We start from the raw sequence: 12,247 nt of genomic DNA on the forward strand, positions 1-12,247 counted from the left end.
TTCTTGACCATACACAGTTACATGTATCTGTGTGACACCAGAATCAGCAGCCCACCACAACTGACATTGTCATAAGCTTACCAATACGTAATCTTACTGTCAGTGATCTATCTATATAGAATTGATACAAAATGGGTGGAAGAAGAGAATTCCCACTGCTGCTTCATGGAACTGAGGCTTAGAAAAGTTAAAAGTTGAGACTTCTGAAAGCTGTCTAAAGCATATGGATTCCCAGATCCTGTTAAATTTGGTGTTCAAACATGAATATTCAAGAACCCAGGTATTTTAAATGTATAGTGGCCAGATTTTCAAAGACGTTTATAGTTACTTTGCTAAATGAAATCATCTGAATTTAAGTGCTTAACTGAACACACATCCAATGTCTAGCTTCTGACAATGAAGCTTTCTTTAAAACATCTAAGCAGTTGCTTCTTGTAAATGCCTTTTAAAATGAGCTGTTCAGTAATGAGCTGTTAGTAAGTTTTGCTGAACAAATGGTGACCTCCTTTGGTAGCAGTCTGACTCATTACTTTTGACATTACAATGCATCCCTGTGTGGACCCAAGCTGAACATAAAAATCCACAAATAAAATATCAGTGAGATTGAAATTATTACTTCAGTGGTGAGAATATATTGAATTTATACCTGAATATATAAAACATGGTGAATTGCAAAAGGAAATAAACATCACAGAGTTGTATACAATATTGAATTTATACCTGAATATATAAAACATGGTGAATTGCAAAAGGAAATAAACATCACAGAGTTGTATACAAGTATGCAACATCATGGAAAATCCAGAAGGGACTTTTTACCACCAGGTCTCTGCTTTCACTTTTGAAAGTTTGAGTTAAAGTAGTTAATGAGGTGAAAGTCATCCTTAAAGTTACTGGTGCCAACATCCACTGTTCATGCATCCTCTGTACAATATTTAATCATCATGCTGTCTGTGCATTAAGAAACAGCAACGTGCAGTATTTTGATTCCATAAATACTAGTGATAAAAATAAACATGTGGGACACCGTTTTTACCCATATGAACAGAACTAAAAAGAAATCCTCATTTTTTACAAGCTGTTTGTCGTCCTCTCTCACATTTACCTTGCACCTATTTACTGATTTCCTGCTAATGATTTTAGATCCAAGCTGTGCTGAGGGAATCCATTCCTGAAAAATTCTGACATTCACAGTTCTCCACATTTTGACTTCATGTTCAAACATGAGCCTTTAGTGTCTGTCTGGATGAACACACCAGAAACAGATTTATAGTCGTCTTTTTATACTGATCAGTACTTACTCTCCCCTGCACTCCCTTAGAGGTGAAACCTAAAATGGACATAAACAGTCATTGCCAAGCTTTGCAGAAATTCAGAGTAACATTAACTGACTCTCAAATGTCTTCTTTGCTGCGTTAGTACTGTGAAATTTTATGTAGATAGAAAACCTCACAGGCTCTTTAATAGCTCTTAGTCATTTGCATCAGAATACCTTTCTAGCAAGGGAATCAGCAAACACATGTGGCAACATTTTTTCCACTTTTTGTGACAAATACATGAAAACCAGCTTCAACACACTAGTTACAGCAGTCCTAAGGTAAAGGATCCTCGATACATGTTGTGAAGCAGCTTTGTGGAGGTACCTTTACTATCGTGTGGCTTTATCATGGTGTATGGGCTTCCAGACGGCTTTGTCGTGGCTTCCATTTCCATGCTAAACATCAGGCCAGTGATCCGAAACACAGGCTGGGTGATTCTCTGCAGGCATCCTGCCAAGCGTTTTGCAGGAGAGGAACCCGACACACAGCTATTATTTAAGGCCAATTTATCTTGAGAATCAATGGGCCTTTAAAAATTCACCAGCTTACATATCCTTTTCAGCAATGGGGGTTAACTGTTTTGTGCTCTGATTCTGTGGGCTTTTGAGGGAATCTTGCTTTTTAGCATATGATGACATATCCATTGGTAAAAGGAAAGTAACGGCCTTGATTTTTCCCCTAGAGAAAAATGAGAAAGCATTATGAGGATTACAAATGTATAAAATGTGCAAAGAAAGTGAAAAGATACCAAACAAACAAAACCCAAACACAACAGCAAGAAGGTGGTAAATGTTTTCGGCACTTACATGCTGCATGGAGGCAGAATTTCATGCTGCTCACACGGTCTTCCCAAGGGATCGAGCACAGTGTTGTCTGCCTATCTGTTCATCTGCTGGAAGCATCCGTCTTTTACCTTTGAGCCTCACATCTCTCCATCAGTGCCCAACCAGTATGTACAAAGCTACCTGCATACAGACGCCTCAGAGTGCAGGAGCACCAAGATGGACCCAGAAGGTCTTTCAGTGGCCTTATAGAATCAACTAGCTTGGATTCTATAATTCTACAATAAAGCCACTGAAGATGTTTATATACATTAGTACCTACATACAGCAAAAGGCTTTCAAGCAGTGAGAGACCACATGGTAAATTACATCAGCTGTGAAAGCATGCTCCTTTATGTGTCCCAAACCTCCTTGGTTTGGCAAGTTAATGGCTTGAGTTTTGCAGAACTTTGTTTTTCATTCTGACTGCCCTCTGTGATTGCTGTCAGCTCACACGGGCCCTCAAGGAGCGTGAGAAAGGAAAATCGTGAAACTATTTATTGATGCTTACTGGGAGGTGTTCTGCAGGGCAGAGGACCTCCAAGGTATCCACCCTTTTATCACCTGCCGATTAGACCTGTTCCACTGGAAGATGAAACCATCAAGCCTGAACACCCCAATAGTTTGTATCAAAGATGCCTTGTACCTTTTGTAATTTTACTAAGATAGCCCTGAAAACTATTCTCAGCCTCTCTTATTCCACGCAATGTATTCAGATATTTAAACTCTCTGTTTGTTTTTTTTTTTTTAATTTACCAAAGAAGTGGGAATTGCATGGTATAAATAATTCTTTGGCATGAATGAAAATGCAGTAGACATGCAAATCAGTGATGATTTGTTAGCAGTGCTGTTATTTTATTACTTAGATGCAACTGCACTCTAAATAAATCCAAGACGATACTTCTACAGAGTTAATTTAAAAGCAAAAATATTCAGCTTTATATATAAGATGATAGCTTTGGAGCCGAATGTGAGTAAGCTGCAATAAACAAGGAATATGAAAAACTGATACGCACCAGCATGCTGGGAAGTAAAAATGTCATTACTAAAAAAATAGGTGTAATTAGCTCGCTGAACTCATTGCCACAAATTATCTTACTAGTTAAAAGCTTAATAAGATCGATGTCTGTGTTTGACCTTTGCATATATAATAGAAACATTCACCATTATGAGCACAAAACATATTGAACTCTCTTTGATACAAGAAACACAAAGCTTCATGCTTCAGGGTATCATCCAGTATGCTGACAGGGTTAGGTAAGAAGCTCTTTCCATAGCCATTCCTTCTCCTAAAGCAGCCAATACTGAGTGGTCATGAGTCATGGTACCACACTCACTACTGTTCAGAGCTAACAAGGCAGCTTTAAAGATAGTGATGAAATAATCAGCACCATTCCTGTTGCCACTGGGTAACCAGTGCTTTTAAACCTATAGGTCCCAAGGCATTAGTTGTAATAGATCCATTTTGTTATTTTGAAAGCTCTTTCCCCTAATGAGAAAGCAGCAGCATTTACTGTTGCTGTCCCTGCTCCTGCATGCTGACCCTGTGTTTCCTGACACATGCTTTCCAGGTGAGCTGGCTTCAGGGCAAACCTCTCAGAAGCGTTTATGTGCACTGGGAGTCTCAAGTTTCCCTGAGCCCAGTGGAGCATATGCTGAAATCCAGAGTTACAGGGTCACGGTGCTTTTGAAAACGATATGAGTTCCTGCCAGGGACTCAGTTTAGGTGTTTAAATGCTGTAACACTTCTCCCCCCTCAAAACAAGAAAACCTAGGTGACTGTGAAAACTTGACCTCATTGTCCCATCTCAGCAAGGAGCTGGGCTCCTAATTGGGAGTGAGACAGGCTGTGCACTGGTCTGCTCTGAGGACACATTGCTGTGTGAGGGTGCTACAGAATAAAGCCTGACATGATGTGCCATGTGGATGGGTACGTCAAGTGCAGGAAGCACAACCTGCCACAGCCACTCAGCCCCAAGGAGAGGCCACTGGAGCCCTGCCCTGGGGCATGCATGGGGCAGGCAGACCCATGGGCTTTTCCCTGTTCAAACACACACCTTTGTGTTGGATCCTTTTTCTTCTGAGCACATCATGACTAGCACTAAACCCAGCAATCGATGCAGATCCCAGGGTGTGTCTATCAGCACCTGGAAGCAACCGGGACTATCATGTGTCACAGTCTCATTATTAGTGCTCCTGCCTTTGATTGTTGCCCTGTGCTGGAAAGCTTCTCATCAGTGAGCAGAGACACTCAGGGCTCGTCCAGCAGCCATTTCACTTAATTTAGAAGCTGTCCTGAGAATATATATCTCAAGGCTGAATGCATTAACTAGTAATGCTTCAATTACAGTGGAAATATGATATGGTACACCTAAACCCATGAGCCACATTAATCACACTTTCAAAAGCGTAGTTCAGAGTTCCTTGATATGTCCACACTTTTTGTTCGAAGTTTAAAAATCCCTTTCAAGCTTAGCTTGTCAGAACAACACATCAATCTGCAAAGCTCTTCCTGGCTTTAATAGAGAGAAGGTTTCAGACCCCTTCTGTCCCCCCTCAGCCTCTCTAGTAAATTTACACTGCTAAACCTGGCAATCTTCATGCATTGCAAAGAAAAGCAGGACAACTTACCCAAAAGACATCTCCCATCTGCCCCATGCCCATATACATTTGAACAAAGATTTAACTGACAACAAACTAAACCCCAAAGCAACATCCATAGATGTTATTAGGTGGAACCTGCAACTAGCCCAGGCAAACTGAACCTACCTGCACTTATAGACGTGCTCCTGACACAGGTTCATTTTGCTGGAATGACTGCAGGAGAGACAGTTTGCTGCTGTCTTTTCAAGACCTTTCTCCTCTCCCCTGGAGAGCTGTGCTGCAGCAGGAGGGGCAGGTGGCACACTTGAGAGCCCACTGCTTGGAGGTGTCTTGCAGACCCAGTGAGACCTCGTGCTGGCAGGAGCAGGTGCTGGTGGCGCAGTGAAGTAGCGCCGCACGGTCATGGTGGTATCTGAGTAGCAGAGACAAAAACAGAGTTAGGAATAATAATGGAAATTCAGATATCCTCAATGTATTTTTAATCACTTTCTTTCAGCTCAAATAAGTTTTTGTATGTGGGGAAGCTGACAGGCAGAAGAGGTCAAGCAGCCCCTTTGGATCCCACCCTTGCCCCTAAAAGTCATCTGGAGAGAAAAAGCCACGAGTTTGGAAGGCACTGCACATCTTTCATGTGTGATGGAAGACCAGTCAACTGTTCCCAAGCTGAGACATCCATAGCCACCAGCAGCCCCAGTTTAAGAGGCCCAGGGTTAGTAACCTGAGGACTGGACTCAGTGGGTTTGTCAGTGGGCATTGCAGCACTCATCTACCTGTACTGTTCAGCCTCTCATCTCATTCATTTTCATGGACTTGTCTCTGACAAAATTTGTGGGAGCTTTTCTCCATGGTCTGGACCTCTCTAGGAGGATGGTTCAGGGCTGAGGCTAGGTCACCCTCTAGACCTATGGAGCGCATGGACTGTAACAGCAGCTGGAACTCATAACACACACCACACTAATGCCAAGGAGTTGTGTTAGCTTTTCCACTGGACTGGACAAGACAGACACCAGACAAGGAGGCAACTGCCTGACGCTGCCAATAACCACATCCAATTCTAGATAACTACTTCTCACACCAAACAACATTTTGTTCCAATTCCTGCTTCATTAAATCCTCCCAAGTCCCAGACAGCCTTCTGTAACTGAGGAATACTTCCATTTTTTCCCTCTGATAAAACTGTGAAGAGAGTGTATTCCTGTATATTGGCTCTCCTTCAGCCAAAACCGACTGCATTATCTGCAAAAACAAACTGCACATCTAGCATGATGTATGCCATCGGTGCCTGTTGCTGTTTGTCGAGTTTTTATCATCTTTTGCCAAAGCAAGAAGGGTTACAGCATGATTACAACTGCTGATTCTTTTCTGTCTGAACAGACAGTGGACAGGCATAGGAAAGATAGTCCATGCCCATGAAAACTCAAAGCAGGAAGTCAAATTCTGCTTAACAAAGACAAACTGAATTCCTTTAGTTGAACTCTGCTTGAGCAGCCGCAGAATACTCTGCTAAGCTCAGCTTGGGACATGCAGGTACCCCACTGAACAGGTCACAGAATGAGACACCCAATTAAAATGATTTTGAGTATGGGCACTGAGCAAGTCCTGGGCTCTTCCATCAAGTTAACTAGACATACAGCTAGTGGCTGTGTCCCATTCCCTGCAGACACGTAACGGCTGGGCTGGGACATACTGCACAGGCAGCACATGTGTGCGCTGTGGACAGCCCTGGCTTTTCAGTACCTCTCTGCTCCTTTGGTGCTGGAGCAGGACCAGCCACGACGCTTCCATGCAGGGATGCTGGAGAGCCACCTGGTCCTTCCCCATCATCATCGGTGAGACTCCTCACGTTGCTGCTCCCACCTCCTCCTGCTGCCTCTCTCTCCAGTGGCACAGCTCTCTGCCCACAGACCCGCAGCTCTCCCCTCAGGGCCCTGTTTTCCCTCTCCAGCTTGTTGATTTGGGAACGCATCTTGCAGATGACCTGCAGGAGGTGCGCATTTCCCTCCATGGTCCCACACTACACACAGCAAGGCTTCCCACAGAGAAGCTCCTAAGCTAGAGGCAGGTGAATCCTGCCCTTAAAAGCCTTCGGACAATGAGTCCCTCCCTGCATGCAGGGCTCCAGCCAGCTCCCACCACCAGGAGGGCTGCACTGAGTTGTCAAGTTACTAAGAGAGGGCCCATGATTTATTCATTCAGAGTCTCATTTTTCAGAGCAGGGCTGGCTCTTACACACTGCACAAATCACTGTCAACACAATATCACTGCTTCACCCTGGCCCCTTGTTTACCTCCAGCTCTGGTTTTCTCTGAAAGGACCAAGGAGGACAGAACCCATTCCTTTGGCTTACCTGTAAAGGTCAGCGATCACCTCTGTGGCACAGAGGGAGCGGTTGCCCTTTGTCGGGCAGCAATTCATCTCTCCCTTAACACTGGGTGTACCACTCATTTTCAGTCTGCTCATCTGGAAGAGAATTAGCAATTTCTCAAAGGAAAACTATGTTTCCAGATGAAAGCTGATATGGTGCAAGAGCTCTGCTACTAATGAAGTAAGCCAACAGCTCCCGTGGACAAGCAGGTAAAATAAAGCTGTCCTGAAAGGCTACAGCAGAGCCCACTGCTCCTTCCCTAATGCCTGGAGAGGCTTGCTGGAATGGCATGCCTGCACTCCATTGTGTAAGGAGAGACAGATCAGGCATGAATCTTGCATTAGAAAGGGAAACACAATCCTCTGTGCTGCTTTCGTCTCCTAGCCCTAAAGCAAGCTGGCAGTAAAATGCAAACCTCTATGGAACTTCATAGGCTCATAGAATGGGTAGGGTTGGAAAGGACGTTAAGATCATCTAGTTCCAACCACCCCGCCATCCTTCCCACTCCCTTCCCAACTTCAAAATCCCAAACTGAGAATGCCAGAAAACAGCAGGAAAATAATTTTAATAGGTCTTTTGCTTTGAGACCATTTGCTCTCCTGTAGCTGAAGAGTGACTCAGGAATGCCTGGGAAAAAGACGACCTTTTGCTGTGCACTTTGCTGCTGCAAGCTGGGGGAAGAAGGGAAGTTGGTGTGAGATGCTTGGAAGGAGAGATGACTCAGGTTTGTTTTTTCCAGAGGGTGTCAGAGGTGGGTTAGATGTGAGGAAACAATCGGGTCTGCAAGGAGGTGCTGCCGCCCAGCAGCTGTTACAAAGTTGGGCAGAAATTGCTGGAATTGAGAGAAAAACAGGGATGCATAGGCAAGGGGGCTTTGCCCTCATGCATGCTCCTGTGTGGATGGTGCTGCCTTCTCAGGAACAGCATCCTCAAAAGCTCTTCATAAAGGTGAAGTGGTTCTTTGTGCCGTGCTCACTCCCCCCTCTTACACAGAAACAACATGCCGTGCCTATCAAGGACAGGTAGGGATTCCTGTGAGACCTGCAGGAATACACAGCTGTGCTGATTTTTCCAGTGACAGAGGCACAAGGCAGGGGACCAGAAGCCATGGGAGTCACAGGTAGCCCTGCTGTCACCTCCCAGGAGCCTCTGAACAATTCAGGCCTTCATACAGAGAGGTGAAACGGATTTGAGTTTTCAGGCTGCAAAGAAAGCCCAGCATCCATCATCTCTTGTAAATCACAGTGAGGGGAAGAGCACAGCAGGTGCTGCTGTATTCCCCTGCAGGCTGCAGGGTTGGCAGCAATCTGGGCTTGATGTGCTGGCATTCATCTTGGCAAAGCTCCTGGCAGGTCCCGGCTGTCCTCCCTCCAGCCCATCCAGATTGCATCAACAAGAAGCATCAACTTAGCTGAATTTCCCCTTCCACTCCAGAGATGCATGTTGCTGAGGGTATAACAACATACAAATGGGAAGGATTGGGCACTCCTGCTCTGGAGTGAACCAAGGACTGCAAACATAGCAGCAACCCTGCAGAGTTGGTTTCAGATTTTTGCTTCTGATTCTCCAACAAGTGGATCAGGTATTGGAGCAGTGGCAGCACTCACATGTAATTACAATATTGCTGCTGATCCTGCAGCTGGCAGGTTCGGATGGGCAGTAGACATTTGCCAGCTCAGCAATTAGAGTACCCTGGCTGCAGCTGAAGACATCTGCTCCTCTGATCCTATGCCCACTGCTCCAGTGGAATCAGGCAGGAGCAGGCACAGACCTTGTGTTGTACCAGAGACTTCTGAGGAAATGACATTTATCTTGTAACCTCATACTGTTGCTCCTGGTGCGATTCCTGCCCAGGACTGATGGGCAGGGGGCAGACAAGTCAGGGGTTTTGGATGATGAAAACCTGACAAAGCTACATTCACCACCGGGCTGGTCAGCAAGTTCCCTGTAAGCAGACAGAGCTCCATGCACACAACCCTGTATCTGTAAATTCAGTATGGTCCAAGACATGTGCCAAGACAGACCCATGGTGCCACCAGCCTGGGGTAGGGCTGGGCAGCTCCCAGGTGCTGATGCTCTGTGTGTCACAAGTGGGAAACACAGTGGCCCTATGTTCAGTGCTCCTTCCTGCACATATTACCAACACCTATTGCTGTGCAGGTGTTGCTGTGAAACACTTCAACTTACAGTCATTTAAGAGAAAGGACAGAGATTCTCACACCCGAATGCTTCAGCATGTTGTGCTTGGTAGGACATGGACCTGGGTAAATTGTATTCCCCTTCAGTCACATCCAAACCTCTCCACAAGTAAAAATAACCCAAAAGAGAGGTGGAGTTTCTGGCAGCTGCTGGCTCAAGCAGCCCCACAGCAGCACCTGCATGTGACTGCTGGAGCATGTGCTGTGTCTCTGTGAGCTGTATGAACTGCATACCAAGTAGTGTTGCAACAGAGAACCAGTGAACAAAACACAGAATCCATGCGGAGCAGCTTCATCTGAAATCGGGAGGCGCTTAGCTCTTCATTCTGCCACTACCCGATATCCTGCAGCTCCCTGCCTGGCAAGATGACATGAGTTGCTCATGCATGTATTCAGCTGCTGCAGGGGGTCCCTGGGAAAGGGCTGAGTGGAGAAGGTACGTTGTGAAACCGTCCGTCAGCAGAAAATGGCACCTGCACTGCTCACGTGGCTGCTGAAACATTTTTCTAGCTGCTTCACCGGCCAAATCTGCTCTCCTGCTCCCTTGAACGTTAGAGAGATGAAACCCCCAAAGGACTCACTGCTACTCCAATCAAACAAAACCATTAGAGTGTTTTTTAGATCACAACATTTTGCCCTTGAAAACTAAGCGTGTGGATGCTTTCTATGACACACTGCAGTGGGAGATGTCATGCCTCCCAGGGGCACAGGAGCCCCTGTGCACAAAGACAGATGTGCTGCACATCCTCTCTGGAGCTAAACCCAACCTGCAGAGCACAAGTACCAGGCCCCAGCTTGCCACAGATATGCACACACAGAGTGCTGTAACGTCCACACCCTGCACTAGCACAGCAGGGGCTGCAACCCTGAGCTGAGCCCGCCACTTCCCACCAGATGTGCTGGTCAGAGTGGGGTTGGGCTTCACAGGGTTCATGAGGATATGGAAGCAGAGGATCAAGACTGAAAGACTCTTTCTATTGCTACTTAGCAATAAACAAACACCCATCCTTTGTGCCTGGCATTACACTCCTCCTAATCCATTGGCTTCCATCCTTGTGACACTCTGCCCTCTAATGCATCTCCTCTGCGGCACCTTCACTCCTACCTGCCATGAGGCACCACATCACACCAGTGCCCTGGCACATCGGTGACAGCACTGTGCAAGAACATCACTGTGCCCCGAGTCCTGGCTTGATTTCTGACTTTGACATATGTTTTATGCTTCATTGTGGAGCAATAGAGCCTGATTCTTTTCTGAATCTGTCTGTACAACTTAAAGGGATAAAAAGAATATTTCAGTGGATTTAAAAATGAGTAACACACACTTTTGATCATTCTGCTCCTGTACATCTGGAGGGGCTGAATAGATTTAATGCCAAAGTTTGATTCCAGGTTGGTATTCTCGTTGTTTAATTCTCAGTAGCTGCCCTATTTTAATCAAGAAGTAAATTTTTATTTTTCAACATTTTCCATTTTTGTATCTCCCCTTACACTCTTCTCAACATTTAGACCTTTAGACAGGTAAATTATCCCTATGCTTTACTTGGGCAGTCCTATGCTTCAGGCTTAGCAGAAGGTTTGAGATTGATGCTCTACTCAAATGCATTTTCTTCCAAGCACTTGAACAGCAGCTTGGATGTAGTAGGACGTGCAACACGGTCTACAAGGCCCGTGCTCGCTTGAGCCTGGCATGGGATATCAGTGTCCCAGAGGTGCTGCTCTGCCAGGCCAGCTTGCATCTTGCTTTGAAAGAATTTCATCTGCAAACAGCCATGCAAAGAAATGCATCCTGCTTGTAATGGGTATGACAGAGAGGATTTTGCAGCACAAATAAAAAATGTTCTAATAACCGGACAAAAGAGCACAGCCTCTGAAGTTTGCTGATTTCTTGTATTAAACATGTTCAATACCATTTCCTAACATGCCCTGGCCATGCAGTCCTGAGGAAAAGTGCTGTTCAGTCCCATCTCCCCAGCCTGCGTGCCCACACCTGAAAGATACATCCCCATAAGGCCATCGCTCCTTCTTTAGGCCAGCTTGGGCTCCTCACCAGAGCTGAGCTTCCACAGAGAGGACAGGTACCAATCTCTGCAGCCTCAGGCCATGACTGCAGCAATCAGCTAACTAGTCACCAGCTGAATGCATTGTGGGGCTGTTTGGAGTGCCCCCAGTTTTAGCTCCCCCTCCTCTCATCAGACCGTGAACAGCAACTGGTGCGTGTCACTTCTGCGCAAAGCTGTTTGAGTGAGTGAGCAGCAGCTTCCCACCAGAATGCAGATGACCCTGTGGGTTGGCAGGGTGAGCTGGGAACGCGATGGCAAGTCTGCACCAGTGCTCGCCCCTTGACACCGAAGAGGGGAGAAGTGCAGCAGCAAACCAAGTGGGTCACACATGGGGACACAGGCAGGGCCAGCAGTGTCTGCAGGGGAAGGGGAGATCAGACCCCATGGAAATGTTCACCAGCCTCACGTGTAGCTGGGTGTGAGGGAGTATAAAGCCGGCTGCTTTTTAAGCTTGGATGAAATCTTGCCTTACACTCATGATTAATCAAACGCTCCCTTTTAACCACACCAGAGCGGTGACTTCTGCTTACACTGGGTGCAGAGACAGTTGTGGGGACAGAGCTCCACAACCTCCCAGAAAGAAAAGATGGCAAAAATCAGTTAATGTTTAAAGCATTCTCAGGTTTCATAATCTAATTAGGTAACGCTGGTACAAAGAAAGCCATTTGATCAGTCTGTTTAACTCTACTGTTTAACTTGTTAGCATCCGTTAAGCATCCTTTTCCTTTTGTAAGCACCATTTACCTGATTGTGCCTTAACCCTGCACACATACACAGAAAATTCCACACAAGTCTTACTAAAAGAAACCCACATGAGCACCCTGCTCACTTCAGTGGCTGAGGGAGCCGGATACCTGTGCAGCATACTGAACCTCTA

General features: G+C 45.8%; 1 protein-coding gene across 1 annotated transcript; it reads right to left on the reverse strand.

Annotated features, from left to right (window-relative positions):
• Positions 1 to 711: 711 nt before the first annotated feature.
• On the reverse strand, positions 712 to 7,501 carry CCDC195 (coiled-coil domain containing 195). Its single transcript, XM_061365293.1, has 3 exons — positions 6,386 to 7,501; positions 4,910 to 5,156; positions 712 to 1,997 (listed from the first exon to the last, which is right to left on the reverse strand). Exons 1-3 carry the CDS (start codon positions 6,747 to 6,749, stop codon positions 1,865 to 1,867), a joined length of 744 nt encoding a protein of 247 aa, XP_061221277.1. The 5' UTR covers positions 6,750 to 7,501; the 3' UTR covers positions 712 to 1,864.
• Between the last annotated feature and the right edge of the window lie 4,746 nt (positions 7,502 to 12,247).

This window comes from Neopsephotus bourkii, unplaced genomic scaffold (assembly GCF_033783945.1).
Source record: "Neopsephotus bourkii isolate Nb327-2 ecotype Australia unplaced genomic scaffold, CSIRO-AGI_Nbou_v1 NB_1279, whole genome shotgun sequence".
In the NCBI taxonomy this organism is placed as follows: domain Eukaryota; kingdom Metazoa; phylum Chordata; class Aves; order Psittaciformes; family Psittacidae; genus Neopsephotus; species Neopsephotus bourkii.

Excerpts from the sequence above, each read along its gene's own strand:
- CCDC195 (XM_061365293.1), bottom strand. The coding sequence starts at position 6,749 with ATGGAGGGAAATGCGCACCTCCTGCAGGTCATCTGCAAGATGCGTTCC. Across the intron at positions 5,157-6,385 it reads TCTGCAGGGAATGGGACACA|ATACCACCATGACCGTGCGG; the intron begins GCCACTAGCTGT and ends TCTGCTACTCAG. Across the intron at positions 1,998-4,909 it reads GAGCACGTCTATAAGTGCAG|GGGAAAAATCAAGGCCGTTA; the intron begins GTAGGTTCAGTT and ends ATTTTTCTCTAG.